Source organism: Blastomyces dermatitidis, assembly GCF_000003525.1.
Source record: "Blastomyces dermatitidis ER-3 genomic scaffold supercont1.3, whole genome shotgun sequence".
Classification (NCBI taxonomy): Eukaryota; Fungi; Ascomycota; class Eurotiomycetes; order Onygenales; family Ajellomycetaceae; genus Blastomyces; species Blastomyces dermatitidis.
The window spans coordinates 6,751,137-6,774,246 of NW_025544776.1; the positions used below are offsets into that span (position 1 = coordinate 6,751,137).

Below are 23,110 nucleotides of genomic sequence, written 5' to 3' on the forward strand. Positions count from 1 at the left end.
GAAAAGAAGAAAAGGAGAAAGAAAGAAAGAAAGAAAGAAAGAAAGAAAGAAAGAAAAAGAAAAAATCGATATAGAACCAGAGTAAAGGATACCAAAAAGATCCAGATGCCACAGAAGCGGGTTGAGGAGATATGTAATATCAAAATGAAAGTACTCTTTGTGCGCTCGGATGTATATGCAGGTCAAAACTCTAAATCATAATCATCATGTACTGTATATGGCAGATGAAAACAAGAAAAGAGACAGGCATATATGCGAGGGCAAGAAACCGAAAAATAAATAACATTGAATCAATCAGAGATTCATCGTCACGGTCATACTATTACTATGAACCAGCAGACACGGGGGAAGTCCATTGCACATAAGGTCAAGATCGCTCACATATGATTCGCTGGCAACCGTGTCGCGCCACGTCCCCTCTATCGGCGATGGCAACGTCGTGAAAATAACCGCTGTCTTCTGACTATGGCTTTTTATCAGCTCGTTTAGTATCAGATGCTGCGCGCGACAGGGGAGGTCATTAAACGACAGGGGGACAACATTCTGGACTGAGTTATTGTTTGGTGACGGGGAGCCTCTCGATGGTGAATTCGAACGGGATGATGCCGCAGCGTCTGGCGTAGGCTGTCTTGCGTAAATTGATTCGCGCGGACCTGATGGGCCGGATGATAAGTCGTCTCTCGGAGGGCTGCTGGCAAACATAATCGATGGGCCTGAGTCTTCCTTGTCGGCTACTCGGGTAGTGGGGATTGGCGAGGAGGAAAATTTATTGCTTGATACTGATCGGGGTACGTCAGGGCGGCCTGTGAAGGCTGAACCTTGCAAGCCGTCATCGTCTGTTGTGGTGATCGTTGGAATGTGACGACGAAGTGGCGTAGCTTCAGAGCCAGATGGACTCGACGGCTCGTCTTCAACAGCAGTCTCTGTACTGGCTCTGGGCAAAACATGTGTCATCTTGTGGCGTTTGGATTTGTGTAGACCTGCCCGGATTCTCTGCCTCAAGTCGTCTGAAGGGCTCTTTGCTGCTGTTCCTGCTTCTTCAGTATTTGACTGGGACGGCTGCTTCGTACTCGAATCATCATTCGCACCGTGATCACCGTCACTAAAATATGGTTCAAAATCGCTATCATCGCTTGAGGACTCCGAACTATTATCTGAATGGTAGTCCACCATCGTATCCAACAAGCGCTGTGTTTGCATACCAAGGGTGAAACCCATTGCCCCAAAACTACCAATGGACCGTCTCCTCTTTGAATTTTCAATCAGCTTTCGCAGGCTATCAAGTCGCGAACTATTGCCCCTGTGACGCCCATGTTGAAATGAAGAGGCTGGCCATTTTGGTGCTGTACCTAGGAGTGTCGATGCCCCTTTCTGCGGGCTGACATTTTCGGCCCGGACCCGGCGGACATCCTGCCACCAATCCTCATCCTTCAATGCACGATCCACCGCATCGATAGTCGCCTGGTCGAGGCCGGACTCATCGCCATTAACTATTATCTGGTATGACTTAAAATCACCGCTGGCAAGCCAGAAGACAAGGACCTTCGCTTCAATCCTGAGCTTCTCAAGCAACGTTGCCACTCTTCTACGCTCCTCCTCGACATCGCTCTCGTACTCCACAAATACCGCCACACGAAGACGGTATGACTTTTTCCACGACGGCACTGTGTTCAGAATGCATCCGAGCTGTAAAATTAGAGTGTATGTATCGAAGTTAGTCGTGAGCAGGTTTTGTTTACTTGTCCCATCAGTTGCTATTTCCGCGGACATTTGGATAGGCCATAAGTCGATGTATTTCTTTGTATTGCCGCCATTTGCGGCCGGCAGCTCGAGTTTATCAAATCCTTTAGCTATAGCCACATTGATCCGTAATTTGAACAATAGGTCCTCCAATACGGTCAGATAACTCTGAACACTCATCTTATAGTCGGCTTTGAAAGATTCTGTCCCGCTTATCGAAGCATCGAGAGTTTCGTTGCCGTTTAGAGGATCCGTGGGTTTAGAAATGGAGCTGCGTCGTCTCAAACGGGACGCAAATGGCGTCTCCGCGACCAATTGATTCTTGCGGAACTCATCGATAATAACGATATTGGGCCGCATGCCCCCTAGTCCCGAAGTCAGTGCGATATTTCTAATTCCCCATTCCGCGGTAGGAGCAACCGATATGTTGATAAAGGCCTTCACTTTAGAAAATTCGATAAATCTAGTCCACGAGGCTTGTTCTCGGCGTGCATCTGGGACCGCGCTGGCAAAGTCATCCGCGACTATAACATGCCCAAGAACGAATAGACCGCCTTTCTTTAACGAATTGCAGAAGTGAATCATTTTATATTGAGAGTCAAAGTCGTTGACAAACAAGAGAATTTGCGGGCGCCAAAATTTGACATGTTCTGGACGAAGACGAAGGAGATATTTGCGAACTTGATGGTAGATGAGGTTCTGGCTAACGTCACCCCACGACTTAGGAGGTGTGGTATAATGGATCAGGAGAAATAACAGCATCAATATGCAAACACAGCCTGACGCGTAGACTCCATCCACGAAGAACATGGTAACACCGCTGATTACTGTTCCAAATAGGGCTGTCCACGAATTGAAATAGTGGAAGGAGGGGCGGAAGTTCGGTGCTGATCCAACTTTCAGCAGGAAACAAGCCAAGTTGGTTACTAAGAATGTCATGAGATAGGTCATTGTGATGAACGATGCGATCTGGTTGATGTCAAAAAGCATCGCAATTTGGGCAACGACGAAAGTGAAGATGATAGCATTGGTCGGCTCGTCCTGTTTCGCTGTACCTTGGCTAAAGACTGTTAATCCGGGGATAAGGGTATCTCGAGCTATGGCCTGAAGCAATTTTGCGGAGCCAATGACCCCCATTAAGGACGAAAAAAATGATGTCGCGAACTCCCCAAGCAGAATAAGAATTCCGGAAGCGTTAGTCTAAATCTGTCAGTAAAATACTTTAGAGGTCCCGGTATAAGTTCTGGTTTAAAAAACTTACATCTTGGATGATATTGACATCGTTATATAGGGATGTTCTGGTGATACTACATGCCATTGATAGAATCACCACAGTGTAAGTAAAGAGGGTCACTCCGAGCCCACACAATGTGCCTTTCGGTATAGATTTACTAGGATGCTTCAAATCGCCGGACATGCTTGCACCCCTAGATGAACCAAAACAAAGAAAATTAGCACTCAATTTTGAGAATCAAACATCGTGGGAATATAGGTGCCCATACGCGAATATGCCACCAGTAGCAGGAAATAGAATACCAAACAAATCCTGAAAGGTCTGCCGACCTCGTATTTGACTTCCAGCAGCGCCTTTTGTAAGCCTTGGCAGAAGATTATCGACAAAAGTTTTTGAACTGGGTCCAGTAAATTCAATTCCCAGGGCCTTATTTTTGAATGGTTCCATCATCAGGGCAGAAACCGGAATGCTGAAAGTTGCCACCAGTAAAATAACAAGGAGTCCATTGCTGGCGCGGGAAAATATCGAGCTCCCTGCCAGACAAATTACCGTGCAGAGGACCAGGACGATGGTGGCCCAAAGATAGGTCCACCAAAATCCTTCCAGCATAATTTGGGACCATTTGCCGGATACGGACCCAAAACTTTGAATCAGACAATTGATTAAGCCGACGGCATTCATTCCAGTGTTGAGGACAAACCCGATATAAAACACGATTCCAATTGAGCCACCGAATTCCGGGCCTAGGGACCTGGATATCAGGTAGTAGGCACCACCTCCGCGGACCGTCCCGTTTGTTGCGATCGCTGAAATAGACATGGTCGTCAAGAGATTTATCAGATACGAGGCAGCAAGCATTCCTGTTATCTCCAAGTCAATACATCATTCATGCTATTATTTGGAGGAAAGCATACCCAATGTACCCAAAACTCCAGCTTGTCCCAGGATGAGCCCAAACCGAAGGAACATAAGAATACTCAGTACATTTAAGGTGGTGGGAACAAAGACGCCTGAAAAGCTACCAAGTTTGCCGGAGCCATCTGGCGCACCAGATCTCTGATCAACCTTCTCCTTCTTGTCAAGGAAATCAATATTTCGTGGATCCTGCAGAGCGACGGACGCGCGCCTCACTAAAACTACGCCTGGGGTCCTTTGCTGTTCCACGTCTGCTTCCCTGCCAACATCTTGAGACTTTCTCTTTCCCCAACTCCCAAAAATGCTACTCGTAAAAGCTCGACCTCCGGCCGGCGGAGGAGAGGTTGACATTAAAGGTTCGTATGGTCGAGCTGGAGCAGCATATTGAGTTCCATTGCCATTGTCGCTAGATCGAGTTTCTGTATCAAACCCAGTGCCGGCAGCATCAGCCGATCTAGCAGCAAAGGTAGGTCGCTTTCGTGGCCCGCCATGACCAGCATCCCAGCTCTCTGCCATTAGGGGTTTGGGCCTGTAGCTAGTTATCGAAACGTATGCTGCATGATTGAAGCTCAAATTTAGCGAGCACGGCCCATATACCAGGTACGTAGCGATTACAAAAACGCAGCACCTGTGGTCGTGGCAGCCTCTCAGGCTTGCGAGAGGGGTCGATAGAGGCACAACTTATGGTGATTAGGATTAGGATTCTGATCGAGGACAAGGAAGACCAGAGGCAGACAAGTCAGACGGCAAAGGAGCAGCTAAGGAGAGAAACGAAGCTCTGTCAACCCCAGACCAGATTCAAGAGTGCTGTTGGAAGGCAAGCAGACCCATGTCGAAGCCAGTGACTTGGCCCGAGCACGGACCTTTTTTTGTGGTATTAGTAAGCAAGATTGGATGGAGCTAGGTCGATCTTGGGGGCGGTGACAACTGTGGCATTCTATTCCCACGTCCATGGGCGATCAGGAGGGAAATAAAATATAATAAAATACCAATCTATTCCGTATATAAAACAAAATTTCCTTTTACGATATATCGCACCAAATTTGGAGGAAAATTTATCGTTAATCTTGCGCCGCGGTACCTGACATTGCCAATGACGTCAGCGATTGATCGCCAAGGCGGGACCTGAATGACTAAGATAGACCCGCCATCTCCACGTGACCCCTTCGCTGCCACCCATTCAACCGCTCCGGAGCTCCAGGGTTTGGAGATGGAGAGACTACTTCACCAGACCCAGCCACCTCTTGACAGCGGCATTCAACACTCAAATAAATGAAATACTCACCCATGGCCGCAACCTGAGAAATATATTTCACTCATCCTTCTTGTCACGCCAAATTCAAGCTCCCTCTGGCGGCTCCAGGGCTATAGTTGATATCTTCTCCATTCCGAACTCAGTTATCCGCTCAATTTCAGCAAATTAAGACTATTTATGTTACCCTGAGAAAATGCCGGAAACCCTAGATAGGTCCCCTTCACCATCTCATTCGCAACGATCCGGTTCCCCGGCACCAGGATCCCTCCCGCGGCATGCTGTGACTGCCCGCCTTGCTTCCCCCATCCCATCGTCGTTCGATGGCCCGGGACAGAGCCCCCGGTCAATTCCACCTTCAAATGGGCCTTCAGGAGAGCAGCTTACGCTTACTCCAGGGGCTCATGCAGCCTCATTCCATGGCCCCGGCCATTCCGCTTTAGCATCAGCGTTACAGCGCGATCCCGTACAGAGAAAACTCCCCGGGAACTCTCCTCCTCCTCCACCAGATGCCGATCCCTCTACGTTACCACTTATAAAATCAACTTATGGGTCGTTCGATGCCAGATCTGGCAAAGACGGTGGCTCAGATCAGGGTGCCGGGACGATGGAAAACCCAGACATCGTAAGGAGGCACTTGGTTCAACCGCACTATGATTCAGATCACCGCATGTCGGGGCAAGATTCTAACTCTTCAAGAAATGATGGGGCAAATGAGGAGTTCTCCAGTCTTCGGCTCCAGGGTGGTGATATTACAAGACCTATCTATAGATGGGCAGATGAACTAGCCGGACAGGCCAGCAATGGGCATCGTCGCAGGCGCAGTTTTGATATAGCTCGGCCAGAGCCGGAGAGCGAGGTCATGGATATCAATACGATCAAGGTGCCTGGAGGTTTTCGGAGAGATTTTCTCCGTCGGGTTGCTGCCCCTGGGGATTCGCAGGCCATTCACGCCGCTGAGCAAGGCGAACAGCAAAATGGTAGACCTGTTCTCCTCACAAACAATTTCTTAGAGTTTTTGACACTGTATGGCCACTTTGCGGGAGAGGAGCTGGAAGAGGACGATGAGGCCCTCGAACCGGATGAGTACTTTGCTCCTGACTTGTGGAGTCGTCGAGAGTCTATGACAGATGAGGATAGACGACTACTAGCGGAAGAGGAACCTCTGCTCGGCCCAGAGACTCCTGGGAAACGTCGCAGGCATAAAGAACGTGCGAAGCAACCGAACACCACCTCGACGGGAGCGATCCTTCTCCTTCTGAAATCGTTCGTTGGCACTGGTGTTTTGTTCCTGCCAAGAGCGTTTATGAATGGAGGAATGTTGTTCAGCTCCGTCGTACTGGTCTCCGTTTCGCTTCTTAGCTATTACTGCTTTATCCTCCTTGTCAACACACGACTGAAAATCCACGGGTCATTTGGTGACATCGGCGGCGTACTTTACGGTAAATATATGAGATGGATCATTCTAGGGTCCATCGTGCTCAGCCAGCTTGGTTTCGTGTCTGCATATATTGTTTTCGTTTCCCAAAATCTACAAGCGTTTGTTCTGGCTGTTAGCAAATGCAAAACTTTGATCGACATCAAGTTCATGATCTTGATACAATTGGTTGTTTTCTTGCCGCTCTCCTTCATCCGCGACATCAGCAAGCTAGGCTTCACAGCCCTCGTTGCAGATGTTTTTATCCTAATGGGCATCATATACCTATATGCTTACGGCATTGAGACGATCATCGACAACGGCGGCGTTTCTGACATCAAGCATTTCAACCCCATGAGCTGGACGCTATTTATCGGTACCGCCATTTTCACATACGAAGGCATCGGCCTCATCATACCCATCCAGGAGTCCATGAAGAAACCTCACAAGTTCCCTGGCGTGCTAGCCCTCGTAATGATTATGATAACTACCGTATTCCTCTCGATGGGCATGCTTGGATACGCCGCCTTCGGCTCCAAGACTGAAACCGTCGTCTTGCTCAACCTTCCCCAGGATAGCAAGGTTGTAAATGGGATTCAATTCCTGTATTCCTTGGCGATTCTTCTTAGCACCCCGCTGCAGCTGTTCCCCGCGATCCGAATCTTGGAGAACGAGCTGTTCACCCGCAGCGGCAAATATAACCCGGGCATCAAATGGAAGAAGAATGGATTTAGGTCTCTGCTCGTCGTTTTTTGCGCTCTTGTAGCGTGGGGCGGTGCAGCAGATTTGGACAAATTCGTTGCGCTTGTCGGGAGCTTCGCCTGCGTACCGCTGGTTTACGTCTACCCTGTAAGTTTTTCCCCACCATGCTCCTGTAAGTGCCGCTAATGAAATATCAAAATCACAGCCTATGCTCCATCTCAAAGCCGTTTCGACAACCGCACGCCAAAAATACGCGGACATCGGCCTCGCAATCTTCGGTGTGATCGGATGTGTCTACACAACCGCCCTGACTGTCTCAAACTGGGCCGCCAGCGAATCTTCCGGAAGCCCTACTCATTGTTCCGTGTGATACTAAGACGGAAGTTCGATGAAGAACGCTCCGACGAATGAAAACCCTTTCTCGACAACGGATCCCACCTATTTCCACTGCCCACACCACACCGTCATTCCCATCCACCGGGTTTTATTTATCTCCTTATTTATTCAACTAGAGCACCCAAATGGACATGAATACTTCTTATGTTGTAGCGGTGCTGCACAGAAATGTTCCTGAGATTACTTTTGCAGCGAGAGCGCGATTTCTTACATATTATTTCTCCATTTCTTCTATCCGTTCGCATATATATATATATATAAATACTACTTCACGATTTTCACGGAGTTTATTTCTAATGAAGCGTTTCAAGCTCTGAATTTCATTCATTTTTTGTCAGACCTATCTGCCTTGCCATGTAGCTAGCAATTAAGCAAGCTTTACACCTTTCACTTTTTTCAAATTTTCCCTCTAAATTGCCCTCTTTTAAATGTATTAGAATTTATCTGGCGAAAATTTGTTTTTGACGCATATGCAGAAATCCTCATTTGATATTCTGTGTATGGAAGAATATGGATAGACTTTTTAACTTCCATCTGCTTGCTGCTTGTTCTATTTTATCTCAATCACTTTTGTACATACATACATGTGCTACTGTACATAGCCAAACTCCAAATCAGACAAATAGTGCATACGTACCATACACCAACTTATATCTACATGAGAAAGGCGTAGTTTCAAAAGAGAAAAGAAAGACTTCGCATCCTCTCTATTGTGCGAATGATCAGATATTAGAAAGGAAAAGAGAACAAGAGGGATAAGAATCAAATTGAAACAGAAAGGAATCGGTATATGGAACAATCCAGGACTGTATATGAAGACTTGTCCCCCAATACAACACGGTCATACATACAGAGAATACATAACAGGGCCGTGTAAGGGGCCGGTGTGTACAGTAGACTGACTCAAAACAAAAAGAAAGGCAAAGATAAAAAACAACCAAAAATGGAAAAAGGAAGAGGAAGAATGCGGTAAGTAAAAGGGAATACCAGTATCACATATTGTAGGGCGAGATCTTGTTACTTTTTCTTCTCCGCAGCAGCAGCAGCGCCGCCCGATTTTGGCTCGTCGAATGTCTTTCCTGCGGCAATGGCTGCTTCGCGTCCACCCCAGCTAGATTTTAAAATGTGACGTTAGCGTTGTGTGTATCAAGCATGTGGAACTCTGTGCTGAGAAGGATACGAAGGCTGGCGGATGTAAAGACAATAATAATAAAGGGATATTTATTCTCCTCTTCTCTTGGCCCCCAAAGAGGGGGGAAAAGGGGGGGAAACACGGGAAAGAAGATCCAAGGAGAGATTGATTACATACTTCCACCAATTCAAATACCGATATCCCTGCGTCAGCTGCGCGCCAAAGTTGACGAAATGGCATGCGAACAGCAGGTAGTTCTTAGGGGTTACGGCGAGGGCGTAGCGCATGAATGTTCCAGAGTATATCACCAGGGCGCCTGTCATTTGGCCGGAGATGCTGTATTATTGTTAACACAGAAATGTTACTAGTTGCTGGATGTCCTTTGCTTCAAAGTCAAGATCGGAGGCGGGGTGTAAATGTTGCGTTGAATGGGGTGTGGAATACGGAGGGAACAGAGGTTGGGTGGTGGTTATTCAGAATCCGAACGGAAAGACGACGTACATTTCAGGATCTTTCTGTGTATCCATCACGGCAGCGATGGGAATACCGAAGTTTGAGACGGGGCCCCAGAAATCTGTTTTTCGTATTTCACATATAATTGAAGTTGGTCAGCAAGAATGTTTGCCAAAGCATAAGTTCTTCTCCCGCTGCCATATATGTAGATATATCATTACAGGAAAATCAATAATGGAATGACATCCGTCTCGATTGCTTGCTTGCTTCACATCTCCTCTTCCCCCACTCCCTTCTTTTTTGAGTAACTTACGTGTTGAACATACATAGTCCAGCACCTTGTTCGAGCGTATCTTTGCATTGAGAGCTTTGATTGCGGCGGCCATCTTGTCTGGCTTGGAAAGTAGGAATAGGAGGAAGGGAGTGGGTTGTAGGAGTGTTCACAAGCTAGAGGTAACTAGAGGTTATAGAAAAATAAATAGAATAAGTAAGTAAGAAGCAGCTGTGACCAGGCTCCTGGGCTTCGTTCTCGTTGGCTAAGTATTTAAAATTGGAGACGTTTTTGTCTCTCATGCTCTGACTCCTCCAGCTCTGTTCGCTCTGTATCATGTAGATGCAATCACTTTTTGGCTCCGAAATCCGGAGGGAGACAGAGGGCGCTAGCCGTATTCGGGGTGTTCCTGATCACGTGCCTACCTGTTCCGTCGCAATTTTGATATCAGGCACAAAGAGAAAGGATGAAGGAAACGAGGGGAAGAAAAGGAGGGAAGACCATATTCTCTTTTTGATTTTTTTAGATCTTTGACTAGCTAATACAATTAATCTGTCTTGGGTGTATGGCCGGCAAAAATAAAACGAAGCTGTAGAAAATTAAAAAAGATAAAAAAAAAAGCTTCGGTCTCGGAGAGAGAAGACCCCCCCGATCAACTTCCGATCAACTTTCCCCCAATACCCTAGCGCCCAAACGCCATTGTATAAGAAGTCGAATTTTTATATTGTTTTCTCTTTCCGAATAACAGCAGCAGATGTTCCGTCATGTGTAGAGTTTGGTGCTTGGCGGCAGCTTGTCCGTGTCAAAATGTTGGATGCTTGTGTATCCATGTAACAAAAAGAAAAGTTCCTTTCCTGTCACGTTCTTCTAAAAAGTAGTCCGTTGCTTTGCGTGCGTCTCCATCAACGTACAACTCAAATTGGCTCCCTCAAATTTCATCTTCCTCCAAACCCAGGGGGCGGGTACCCTCTACCTTGGCCAGGAGGGGGCTGGAAACCAGGTGGAGGTTGGAATCCGCCGGCTGCTCGTAGATATCCAGTTAGCAAATGAATAACTATAATAGCCAAGATATACAATTAAAAACAAAAGAAGGGAGAGAAAATCACTTACGAGGTCCACCTGGTACACCAGGTCCACCAAATCCAGGAGGCGGTCCGAAGCCAGCTACAGGCGATAGCCACACGTTAGTTTATGAATTCCTCAAGTCAAAAAAGGTTGCAACAGTGCCAATGGAGAAATTAACTCACGAGGGCCTCCAGGTGGTCCTCCTCGTCCTGGGAACCCGGGCGGAGGAGCCCCAGGGAACCCGGCAGGGGGGAACGCTCCAAATCCTCCGGGTGGTGGTGGTCCACCAACACCAGCCGCTGGTCCACCCAGGCCAACCGGCAAACCCCTTCCAGCCGGTCTGCTAATACCAGGTCCTGCAGCCAAGGTCGCAGCAGCAGCTCCTGATACACCCGGCACAGTTGTGCCTAACCGGGCTGCGGGGTCAGCGGGCGGGGGTCCATCAACAGAGCACGAGACGACGTGTGTTCCGCGCACGATTGTTAGCCCGAGGGTTCGTTTCTCTTCTGCTTCGACAAGGGTTGGTGTGCTGGACCCGGGGGCTTGGGTGGATTTGGTTGGTTTTCTCTTGACACGGCGGAATTCTTCTGTATCTGCTAGGACGAGATTCATGTGCTGGCATCGTGAATTGGATATCAGCGATCGGCACTTGTCATTCATATATATGTGGATGAGGCAGAAAGAAGAAACTTACCTTATCGAAGGCCAGCATTTGGCCTGTCATTTGACGTCCATCGGTAAGCGTTACCCTCATCCGGTAGTTGATCTGGGTTGCCAAGTTAGCGCAATCATAGCTGCAAGTTACGGATGTAGACGCGGCTAGGTCAACGTACGAGGTTTTGCTAGAATGACGTTAGCAACTGATTTCCCATCAATCAATGAATCCCGCTCCATTCACGCGATCTGCTGGACGTTAACATACCATCTTGCCTTGTTTATTTGCGGACATTCTGCTTCACGGCGCGCACGAGTGCGACTTTCTCCAACCTAGCTCAGGACAGAATAAAACACAGCGAATATCAAAATGATTCAACCCCAGCTATCTTTCCGCAAGCTCTCTGCAATAAGAACAACTGATGGACTCTAGAGAAACAAGTCGGCAAGGGAGCTTGACTTTGGCGCATTTATAATATCATACACGCCCGCCTCTGGTGCTGGGATGGATGCAGTCTGGAAGGTTTAGCTCGCTAGTCAGTGCCAAGACGCCAAGACACTAAGGGTTTTTGCGTTCTCAACCCACACAATTTACAACATCGACATTGCCCTTTTCCAACCTCAGGATATTCATTTCAACGACAAACAACCGACTGTCCAGCCGCACACGAGTCGCCATGGTGTGTATTACTGAATTTCTATCATGCTCATTCCGTGCCGGATTTGGGCGACAATGAATTTATCCGTTTCTCTTGCTAATTCGATGCGATGACAGCCAGAGGGAAAAGACACCAGCAATCCCATGCGGGAACTCCGCATCCAAAAACTCGTCCTCAACATCTCCGTTGGCGAATCTGGTGACAGACTCACCCGTGCTGCTAAGGTGTTGGAACAGCTGAGCGGTCAAACTCCTGTCTACAGTAAGCACATACAACGAAAACCCATCGAACATTCGGGAGACCCCACCATTATAGCCAGCGGATGGCAGCGATAAGAGAGGGGAAACCGGGAAAATAGCAACTCTGATCTGACGGGAAAATTTTTATAGGCAAGGCCAGATACACCGTTCGTACCTTTGGTATCCGTCGTAACGAGAAGATCTCCGTGCACGTTACCGTCCGTGGACCCAAGGCTGAGGAGATCCTCGAGCGTGGCCTCAAGGTCAAGGAATACGAACTGAGAAAGAAGAACTTCTCCGAGACTGGCAACTTCGGCTTCGGTATCAGCGAACACATCGATCTGGGCATCAAGTATGACCCCGGTATTGGTATCTACGGAATGGACTTCTACTGCTGCATGTGAGTTTTTCCGCTTGTTTTTTTTTTTTTGCCTTGATTGCCTTGAATGCAGATTTCTCCCGCATTGAGATTGAGGTGAAGGACTTTTGGTTTTTTCATATCTCCATCAGTCTCTCAATGTGTTTGCTTTCGTTACATGATTTGTGGAAGAAATGATGATAGGCCAATCGCATTATTGACCTATATTTAATAGGACCCGACCTGGTGAACGCGTCGCTAAGCGCAGACGATGCAAGTCCCGGATCGGCGCCCCCCACAGGATCAACCAGACCGAGACGATGAAATGGTTCAAGACTCGCTTCGAGGGAATTATTCGGTAAATGCGTGTTGAGCTGATTTGCGTCACTGTTTTTCAATGGGGAAAAGAGTAAAAAACGGGAGCTGGGGGGGTTTAATTTTTCATCCTTTTTCTCTTTCTTTTTTTTTCATTAATCCAGCGTCAGGTTTGGGCATGTTCTCGTCTTCCTTTTTTTCCCCCTCTTTTTCTTTGTTTTTTCCCGTTTAATGATGTAACTGGAAACGAAAAGAGGAAACCGAAAGAGAAAGCCGAGAGGGAATCTGGTACGCAACAACCCCCGAATTCTTCGGTGTCCAACACGAGCCTTTCCTGAACGCGGTTGTACCATTCTGGAGGTTTGGGCTCGGGTTACTAGATTCCCCATCTTCGCTATCCTCATTTCGGTTCTCTCCCCCTCCCCCTCTTTTCCGCTATACACAAATCAATGACACGAATGTTTTATTCCTGACACGAAAAAAAAAGAAGGGAAAGTTGAAAGATCGCTATTTTCTTTTGCTTGTTTTCCAAAGATTCCACAATGGAGGCTTCACAAAGGGTGTCGTTCCGCTTAACCATTGCTTTGAAACGAAAGAGAGAAAAAACCAACAAAAAGTTCCACTGATATCCATCGGTGCGGGCGGGAGGCGATTCTTTTCCTTTTCTTTTTTTTTACTTTCTGAGGTGCGTCGAGTCGACCCTCAGGCGGCCTGAGATTTGAAAACATTGGACACTGGACTCTATCCTCTTGTTTCTTGGCCCCCTGGCCGATGGCTTGGAAGAAGCTAAGGCATATATATGGAAGGAAGACGAGGATAGAGTCTGGTGCTTCCATGTTTATCATTTCCCTTACCTTACCGACACCACCGACCATCACTCTCATCTCGCTCCTTCGCTCCTTTCTACATGGGTGGAGCTCTGTTTATCTAGGCTGGGAATAAACCCATGCCCGGATAGATATACTCTGTGCCATGGAAGGAGAGCCGGGACGAGATGAGGGCATGTGAGGAGGGCCGAGGCGAGGTGAGCTCTGAGGGGTGGGTTGGGACACGCAGACACTTGAACACTAAGCACTTGATACGATGGCTATCAGGGCTAGGGTGAGAGTGAGGGAGAAAGAGAGAGAGTGTGTGTGTATGTCTCATCGAACTGCGACACGACGCATCCCGTGCCTTTTCATCTATTGGATGCCGGAGAGGCATATTTGTGCTTGAAGAGGAGGAGGTTTGCGTATGTCATATCATCTCGCGATCAAGTACACACTCAGGTGGGTTGTCCAGCCATGGGCCTCGTAGACAGTCCGTCCCACAAGCAAGGGGGGGGTTGAAGTAGCATTGAGCATCGCTATGCAGGTAGGTTCAACAATCATCAATCTTCCCGTAACTAGTTTGTCGGTGCGGCTTTCAAAAAAAAAAAAAAAAAAAAAAAAAAAAAAAAGTCCGCGGTTATATGGTCAAGAGATAGCGTTTCGTTAACTACGCATCCGGGCATATACCTTTTCGCGAGTGGCATGGAAGGAGATATCCATCTGATCCCACATGGAGAGTAGTCTACTCTAGTCAGATCCCCACCGCACAGGTTTGGAAAAAGACTGACAGCGAAAGTCCCACTCTTGTTTCTTCTAGGCGAAACTTCAGCAAATTCCTCTTTCTTCCTCCTTTGCTCAGCACATCTCCAGTTCTTCAACATCATAGGTGCCGAAAACAAATCAAATGGTCAACATTTCCCTCTACATACGTCTCTTAATCCCCAAGGAGCCCTTCGAAAACATCACCCACACTTGAGGAGATCTCTTTTGAGAAATATCCAAAAAAAAAGTCTCGTTCAAAAGGGTTCATATTGAATTAAATACATACAGACATACAGACATTGCCAGTCCGCAAACCACCAAAGAAGAAACAGGGAAAATAATTGCGTATTCCCTCCCGTATCATAATATATCCACAGATCAGTCTGGCACACCTCATCGACCTAACTGCATCGCCTGGCAACCTGGTTTCAGCCAACATTCATTGCTCCCTACATGCTAATCTCTCTCCTTTTTCTACTTCAAACAATCTTCAAAAGGTTCGGATTTTAAAACCCCGTTGCGGATAAATGAACATTTCCGCGCAGCAACGTGTCTGACAGTAGGAGTTTGTCGGAAGTTGTAGAAATTTTCCAAAGAGATCATCAAAAAGGGGGAAAGGAAAGAAATGAAAATAAGAAAACTCGGCCACAATTCATTCACTCATATACGCCCCCAAACAACGCTTTTTTTTTTCATATTTTCTGCTGTCTTCACTGGCTGTTACTTGCCTTACTCTCCTTCACTACTGTTCTCATGGCTGCATTTGCTGTTTCACTTCTCTTCCCCAGAAACATGCACGATGCATAATCACGAATCAAAAACCTATCGCTTTTGATTTGAGATACCTCTCACATAGCTATACGGGAAAGAAAAAAAAGGCCAACATCAGCAAACTGCAACTCTCCAGTCCCAGCAAAAGCATGAACATAGCAATGGGAAAGGGGTCCAAAACTCACTTATCCCACCAACTCGCAAAGAACCTCTTCCTGTCCGGCCCTGCACCGACATTCTGTTCATGCCACTGCTCCCTGCGCAATGCAAAGCTGGTATCCGCCGTATTCCGCTTCTGCGACGCGAGGTTGGAGAAGAGGTTCGTCCCGCTGATGGAGTTACTTCTTCGGAACGAGCTAGGGCGTTGGGGGTTTTCGGCTTCGGCTTCCGCACTGGAGCCGGAGCCGGAGCCGGAGCCGGAGCCCAGTCCCGCGGTGGCAGGGGTGCTGTGAACGGGCGGCTGATGGGCCATATAGGGCGGGCGCTGGGGTGGGAATGTCTGCTGTGAGAGTGGGCTAGTGCTGAAGGAGGGGAAGGTGAAGTGGTGCGAGATCCCGGAGGGCTGGGAAGCGGAGGCTGTGGGGCTTGGGGGTGGAGAGAGGGTTCCTCCCGATGTGCTCTCGCGGGAGGAAGAAATGGAGGAGGTTGTGGAGGCCTGCGTATATTAAGGTTAGTGGGATGATGATGGCTCTTTTATTTTCTACTTTTCTTTTGTAATCGGGTAGTGAATGTTGCTGGAGAAGGCAGTAATTTCTTCAAGACGTACCCGGCGCAGATTTTCACTAGGGGACGAGACGATATTTGGTCTTGTAGGTGTATAATAATATGGAGGCCCACCACGAACCCAAACGGGAGGATGATCTGGACGGTCGCTGGGGCGGTCGCTGGAGTGGCTACTCATTTCGTTCTCAGTGTCTCTCTTGTTCGTTTCAATTTTCTGCGATGACCCTTCTGTTAACACAGTGTTGCAGAGTACAATAGTTGCTCTGCAGTGGACGGGTTTGGGATGGGAAGATTGGAGCTCTGATAGCTCTGAAGTGTAAGTATGAAAATGAAGGGGGAGAATAAGTCTACGTACCTCTTCACCTCTTGATGAGAAACTGATACAGGTCAATGATATCCTCCAAACGGCACTTATACGGTGGTAATATGCCTGGGAACAGGAGCCTGGATGGAAAAAGATGTTCGACCAGCAGCGGGTGCAGCGGCTCTTATCTGCCGGGGGGGAGGCGAAGAGGGGAAGCTTGTAGGTACATGTACATACATTACACACATATACCACACACACATACCGCCACAGTGCTTGTCTTGGCTGCTCTGGAAGTTGGCTTAAGGTAGAGCCAAGTACCGGTACAGTGCTGCTAACAGGGCTGCTAACAGGGCTGTTAACAGGGCCAAGTACAGCCAATGGATGTTTGACTGGGGTAGAACCTTGGAGGATAACATACCAGTTAGCTTACCCCGGATTTCAGCAGGCTATTCGAGCTAGATGCTAGATCTTACCCCCACCACCACACTATACTATACTCATGACGGTAAGCGGGTAGTAAGACGCCTCTTTGCTCCAGAAATCACGTACTCTTCCTACATAACTAATAGATCTTCTTGATATTGGGTTATACATAGATAGTTAGATCTCCCGGCAGCCAAAAACGATGTTCTGGGCCAAGTATCCCCAGGTAGCGGTACCTCCACCTCTGGCTTGACGTCATTTTTGTCTTTCGCCAAGCATCCGCCAACGACGAAGGTTTAACCGTTAGCCGCATCCATGGGACTCCGTCTCAACAACGGCGGCGTATCGATTATAGAATTTCCATATATGTACTCCGTAGATGCCAAAAATTCAAAAAGAGACATCATTTTGCCGTTCTTGCAAAGTATAACCACCGCCATGTGTTCCCCAACGGATTCCCTCGGCTATTTCTACCTCTCTCTCGCCTCCACCTCGCTCCCCTCCGACTCTCCTTCTACAACGTCTCGTCCAGTTCCAAAGCTCCAAAAGCGATAGCTATCTGCCGGCTGTTCTCTGCTGCAGACGCTTCGACTTGATCGTTACTATCCTTTTGGGACTGCCTGATACTCGTTCAAGCTCGTTATCGCCTTTTTGTGCGCTCCGCAAGAAAACTTCAACCTTCACCTGCTTCCTGTAGCGCCCGTTCGGACCTCTCTGAAGCTCCAAGAAGAGAGAGATATCTTGTCTACGGCTCGCCTTTCAAAGAGACTCATTCGCATGTGCGTCTATACGAGAGCCCGTTAGGCTATTCTATTAAGCTCGCCAGGTTTTACATCCTGAAAAGCTCCTCTGAAAGCCCACCGACAGTTGCCACCGTTATCGCAGACGGACTTGTCAAATAAGTCCCCTAGTGGCACCTCACTCTATCGGCATTTTACATTACAGTATAACTGCACTACCCTTTACTCGCAATGTATATGAATCCCCTTAGCAAAATTCTTCTAAATCTTTACGTTCTATACATCCCGTCCATCGTGCTAACCTCTCCGTACAGGATGGATTTCCTGTCCCTCTCCAAAAGAATCCGTGAGATTCTAGAGAATCTGGAGAACGAGGTCACCAATCCTCGCTCTGCGGAATCAGCACCATCTGCCCCGGAAGTCGAACTCTGCGAACTCTTGGGTGTCCCCCTGCGGTCTAAGGACTGCGCCTGCTATGCCAAAGCCGCCTCCACTGGCCGCCAGTGCAGAGGCGAAATCAGCCGACAGCAGCGACACATGGCAAACCTACTTCTCCGAAGCGCCAGTCGAGCCTTCCAGAAAGAAGGTACCGACCTCAAACGACTCATGGAGCTCTATGAGCGAATCCCAAGCTACCTGCTCTGCCAGCACCACCAACAGAAACTGAGCAGCCGCTTGGCCGTGGACTGGATGCTGAAGACGATGCACTATCAATTCGTGGAACCTGGCATGTGCCAGCCGTGCACGAAGACCAGCCTCGAGCCCATCATGGAGATGTTAAATTCCATTGGCAAGCGCTTGATGGCCGATGGGCACCTTTCCGCCGAGGCCTGCAAAGCTGGACATATAAGTTTCGGCGAACCTGATCCTGAACCTGAGCCTGAGCTTGAGCCTGATCCTGATCCCGATCCTGAGCCTGAGTCTGAATCTGAACCTGAGCCTGAGCCTGAGCTTGAGCCTGAACCTGAACCTAGGGCAGAGCCTGAGCCTGAGCCCAAGCCTAAGCCTAAGAAGCATAAGCCCAGATCTGATATACCGGCCTTCTATCTCTGCCGCTACCTAAATAATCTGCTCTTGCCACATTTCAACACACTAGGAAGATTTAGCGATAGGCGGGCCCGCATGCCAATCGTGGGCGACTGTCAAATCTGCATGCAGCGTCTCCGCAACAAGAGTTTAAAGAAGTACTGGCAATACCACAACCCTGTTCGATCGCGGGATCAGCAGGTAAAGGACCCCGACTATCTTACCCACTGCGCACAACGCTGTGGGCAAAATTTTCATGCAGAATGCATGGACGAGTGGATCATCTCCTGCGTCAAATCCCGGCTACCTATTACGTGTCCGAACTGGTATGTGGTTTAAATCCCCACTCTTCTTCTTCTTTCCCTCATTTTTCCTTCATCAGATTTTGAGGACCAGACAGTGTTGCTAACCACAATGTCTCAAATGATGAATAGTCGTTGCCAGGGGCCCCTAGTCATGCCAAGAAAGAAGTGATCTCGGTTCACACCTTTTACACTTTTTTCTTTTTCTTTTTTTTAATGTCTTGTCTATTCGATTCCACTGCGAAATACCCCCATTATAACTACTGTTCTTTTTTTGCTCTGCCTCTGTAATTCTCAATTTTATACGTCTGCTCTTTGTTTCATGCTTTTGCTGGTGTTTTAACTTTCAACGTTCTCCTCCCTTACTACCTCGTGTCTGCATGTGAAGTTGAAAACGGAATCGTGTCTCTTTTTTCCCCATCTCTGCGATGTTTATTTCAGATGTTGAGCAGCATTTTCTTCACGTACGTATGTATGTATGCATGTATGTTTGTATGCTTGTACGTACGTTTGTATACATGCATGTCTGCTCTCAAATTTGGAAATAAGCACTGATGTTTTCACTTTGTTAAACAAATGAAATTGTTTTGGGGCTTTCATTCTTGCAAATAAAGACTACTGAATTTGTCTCACTTTTCATCTCTTTCAGATAGTTATCATCAGAATGCATACACCTGTTTTGTTCATTACTCATTAGCGTCATCGACACTATAAAAAGCTTCCTTTCTCATTTTACATTCCATCCACATTCAGTCGATTGGTTCGTAGTTAACTACGTAGTAGGCTAGACTGTGTATCTGCCCATTTATTGAGGTTCCTTATCACACTAGAGCAGGAAAGGTAAAAGAAAGAGAAGCAAGCGCGGGTACACATACTGTCTTTCTCTTTATTGCCTAGGCCCACCTAGTTATACGAGAAGAAAGGAAAAAATTTTGTAGACTCCGCACCTTGGCCGCAGGTGCAGATTTACTATATCACCGTGTCAGGAAAAAGAGGTTATACACTACTGAACGCCACCAACATCGTATTACTACAATATTTCTCATCATCATCAGCTTACTACAACACTCGTCTAATACTCGCTTATGCTAGCTCTCTTGGCTCACACATATATTTTACTATAAATAGCTCCATCTTTTGTATGAAATAGATATATTAGATAGTGCATGGATAATATAACAAGCAGATCTTGATACAGATAAGATTCATATGTCTTCAACATATTCATCCATGACACCCAATCTGACAGTTATGAGCCCAGTAAGCAGCATCTGAAGAGAAGTATGATACATCACCAATCCCAATCCTCATTCAAATTTGACAACAATCATTTGAACTGAGATGATTGATCCTCATTTGTATACAGTCTGATCTACTCAACTGTTATATCATACCTGATTCCCGGTAAGCAGCATCTGAAGAGAAGCATGATACATCAATCTCAATCCTCATTCAAATTTGACAACAATCATTTGAACTGAGACAATTGATCCTCATTTGTATACAGTCTGATCAACTCGACTGTTATATCATATCAGATTCTCATCCTCATTCAAACTGATAACTATCATTTGAACTGAGATGATAGATCCTCACTTGTATATGTTCTGAAATACTTGACTGATATACACCCTGAATTCTGATCATATCTATTCTTAAATACTTGAACTGATTCCTCAATTCATTCAATATAACTGATATGACAGACAAGATAATGTCTAGTGTGACAGTACACCTTAGTGTTCCTGAAGATTGGAAACTTTGATACAAGTATATACTAGAATATACAAAGAATAAGAAGATATCAGACTTCATTAATCTTGATAAACCTGATATCTTCTCTGAACTAGAAGAATCTCTGAAATCTGAGAGTTCAGAAGAAGTCACTGCAGAGATTAAGATAGCATATGACATCAAGATCACTGTGTGAAAAATCAAATATATGAAATATGAGAAATTGAATGAAGGTATGACAAAGATACAAGATATCATATAAAGAACAGTGAATATCACAGAGCTATAACATGTATACAGTGAGAATGATGATATAAAGAAGATTATCTGTTCATTAAGAGATCATCTCTCACTCACAACTACAGACTATTAAGATGATGTGAGAACCTGATATCATGATCTCTGCAAAGCACTGAAAAACAGAGATATAGAGAAGTGATTAAATGACTGATCACTCATTGAAGATGATATCAAAGAGACAAATATAGCTGAACAGTTTAACTTAAAGAAAGATTTCTTAAATGTGAACCTAGCTATTAATGCAGATTATGTACAAGCATGGGCTAAGAATGTCTGATGTGATAAAGATGTTATATCTTTGATAGAGTTAGTTAAGAACTTCAAGAAATGATATAGAGAAATGAGTATTCTCAAAGAAGATAAACCTATGAACTTTGCTACTCTTAATGAAAGATCTCAGCAATTATCACCAGCAACATTCAGAAACTGCATCTGCAGAGCCTGTCACTGATACACTCAGTGCTACTATCTCAATTCATCAAGAAAGTCATCTGAATGAAAGGAAAATGAGGAGAAGAGAACTCAGATTGATCAAGCTCTTAAAAATCAAGAATTAAAGAGACATGTTAATTATGTGATATCTAGAGATTCATTCATGAATATGAATATGATAGATGTCAATGAAGCAGTTATAGAAGAAATGATTCTGAAGCAATCAGTTTCTTAATCTATTAATCATCAATCTATCAATTATTAATCTATTGATCATCAATCTATTAATCATCTATCTATTGATAATCAATCTATCAATCAGCAAATCCGAAAAATATCAATGAACTCTTCACATTCTCACTTCTATCTCTGAAACTCCTGGATCTTTGATACTGACATGAAACAGTATATATGCAATAATCAAACATGTTTTCTATTCTTTACACCTGTGAATGAGAATGTGAAAGTCTATACAGGCGATTCCAGCACTAAAGTTGAAGATTATGAAACTGTTAGAACTATCATGATAAATGAAGCAGGAAAGCAGTTCAATGTTAAACTCATCAATGCAGCTTACATTCTGAATTTTCATACAAATATCATCACATGGAAACCGTGTTTTCATATAGAAGGCATCTATTATGATGAAAAAGACTTCAGATTGTGAAAATGCACAGATAATACAATCTTTGCATGTGTTGAAGTATTTGAGAGATTGCTAGTTACAGAATATAGTGATATAACTGTTTTCTCAACTATCTCAGAAAAATTCACTACTGAAGCTGATACAGTTATCACATCACACACATCTAACATCACTATATCTGAAAAAACAATATCTTCAAATTCTTCAACTTCTACAAATCCTTCTTTCAACCTGTCAATATGCATAAAACCTTCTCAAAAATCTAAGATCTCTATAGCTACTCAATCAACATGATATAAGAGATTAGAACATTCATTGAAAATTACTATATAAAAGCTTGCAAATGATGCAACTGGTGTTCAAATCACCAATCTAGAAGATGCTGTGAATGAGCTTATCACTGAGCTTTGTAAACCCTGTCATCTATCTAATGCAAAAAATCAAATATCTAGATATTCTTATGTTAGATCTCAAATATCATTTGAACATCTACACACAGATATCACACATGACTCTACACAGTGCTATAATGATGAGTGTTATCTCATACATTTCATGTGTGATTATCTATGTTTTCATATAGCTATAACAGCTATCTGAAAATCAGAAATCTGAAAAGCTCTTAGACAAGCTATCAATTGAATTAAATGTCAATTCAACTGTACTATAAAGATTATTTGTATTGACAATGATACTGCAATCAAGAAAGCAGATGATTTCATAAATTGAGTGAATAATAAGAGTCTAGAGGTGAAGTATTCTTCAGAGTATATTCATGAATAAAATGATGCAGCAGAGTGAGCAGAAGTAATATTAATAACAAAGACAAGAACTCTACAGATAGAATTTCTTCTATCATAATCACTATTCTCTGAGATTGCACTTGCTGCCACCTATCTAGTGAATTGAATCCCTACTAGAATTCTAGATTGAAAGTCATCTCTATAAGCATTGAAAGAATTTCTATAAATCAAACCTCACTTCTGTGCTTATCTTCAAATCTATGAATGTTGCATCTATGCAAAGATACCAGATGAAGTTCTCAATAGAAACCACTCTCAGAAGCTAGATCTCTGAGCACATATTGAATATTTAGTTGAATATAATTCAACAAATATCTATTGAATTTGAATTCCACACTTAGAACAGGTGATAAGAGCAAGAGATGTGATGTTTAATGAGAATAGAAAATTCAACTCAGAAGACTTCTACATTGAAAGACAACTAAGAGATTGAGTATCTAAGAAGGTGAAGCTTCTACATATGAAAGTTTGAGAATTATCAATGACTACTATCAATCAATTGAAAGAGATTATAGATGCAGATATTGATA

General features: G+C 45.3%; 7 protein-coding genes across 7 annotated transcripts; 3 read left to right on the top strand and 4 right to left on the bottom strand.

Annotated features, from left to right (window-relative positions):
- Positions 1-26: 26 nt before the first annotated feature.
- Positions 27-4,876, bottom strand: BDCG_03710 (cation chloride cotransporter). The gene is made up of 4 exons (XM_045419361.1): positions 3,889-4,876; positions 3,243-3,834; positions 3,002-3,167; positions 27-2,940 (listed from the first exon to the last, which is right to left on the bottom strand). Exons 1-4 carry the CDS (start codon positions 4,403-4,405, stop codon positions 295-297), a joined length of 3,921 nt encoding a protein of 1,306 aa, XP_045275687.1. The 5' UTR covers positions 4,406-4,876; the 3' UTR covers positions 27-294.
- On the top strand, positions 4,862-8,362 carry BDCG_03711 (amino acid transporter). Its single transcript, XM_045419362.1, has 2 exons — positions 4,862-7,407; positions 7,466-8,362. The coding sequence occupies exons 1-2, from the start codon at positions 5,338-5,340 to the stop codon at positions 7,628-7,630; spliced, it is 2,235 nt and encodes a 744-aa protein (XP_045275688.1). The 5' UTR covers positions 4,862-5,337; the 3' UTR covers positions 7,631-8,362.
- On the bottom strand, positions 7,972-9,917 carry BDCG_03712 (small nuclear ribonucleoprotein B and B'). Its single transcript, XM_045419363.1, has 4 exons — positions 9,555-9,917; positions 9,290-9,362; positions 8,966-9,124; positions 7,972-8,767 (listed from the first exon to the last, which is right to left on the bottom strand). Exons 1-4 carry the CDS (start codon positions 9,625-9,627, stop codon positions 8,674-8,676), a joined length of 399 nt encoding a protein of 132 aa, XP_045275689.1. The 5' UTR covers positions 9,628-9,917; the 3' UTR covers positions 7,972-8,673.
- An 86-nt stretch (positions 9,918-10,003) lies between these two features.
- BDCG_03713 (small nuclear ribonucleoprotein B and B') lies at positions 10,004-11,734 on the bottom strand. Its single transcript, XM_045419364.1, has 6 exons — positions 11,500-11,734; positions 11,411-11,419; positions 11,272-11,343; positions 10,760-11,192; positions 10,623-10,676; positions 10,004-10,533 (listed from the first exon to the last, which is right to left on the bottom strand). The coding sequence occupies exons 1-6, from the start codon at positions 11,524-11,526 to the stop codon at positions 10,448-10,450; spliced, it is 681 nt and encodes a 226-aa protein (XP_045275690.1). The 5' UTR covers positions 11,527-11,734; the 3' UTR covers positions 10,004-10,447.
- Positions 11,666-16,225, top strand: BDCG_03714 (60S ribosomal protein L11). Its single transcript, XM_045419365.1, has 4 exons — positions 11,666-11,911; positions 12,007-12,151; positions 12,280-12,529; positions 12,723-16,225. The coding sequence occupies exons 1-4, from the start codon at positions 11,909-11,911 to the stop codon at positions 12,847-12,849; spliced, it is 525 nt and encodes a 174-aa protein (XP_045275691.1). The 5' UTR covers positions 11,666-11,908; the 3' UTR covers positions 12,850-16,225.
- Positions 14,622-16,787, bottom strand: BDCG_03716 (uncharacterized protein). Its single transcript, XM_045419366.1, has 5 exons — positions 16,648-16,787; positions 16,223-16,575; positions 15,911-16,081; positions 15,330-15,799; positions 14,622-15,229 (listed from the first exon to the last, which is right to left on the bottom strand). The coding sequence occupies exons 3-5, from the start codon at positions 16,043-16,045 to the stop codon at positions 15,196-15,198; spliced, it is 639 nt and encodes a 212-aa protein (XP_045275692.1). The 5' UTR covers positions 16,046-16,081; positions 16,223-16,575; positions 16,648-16,787; the 3' UTR covers positions 14,622-15,195.
- BDCG_03717 (uncharacterized protein) lies at positions 16,661-19,422 on the top strand. The gene is made up of 4 exons (XM_045419367.1): positions 16,661-16,679; positions 16,771-17,570; positions 17,652-18,689; positions 18,798-19,422. Coding segments are annotated over exons 2-4 (1,080 nt in total). The 5' UTR covers positions 16,661-16,679; positions 16,771-17,568; the 3' UTR covers positions 18,838-19,422.
- Positions 19,423-23,110: the final 3,688 nt, after the last annotated feature.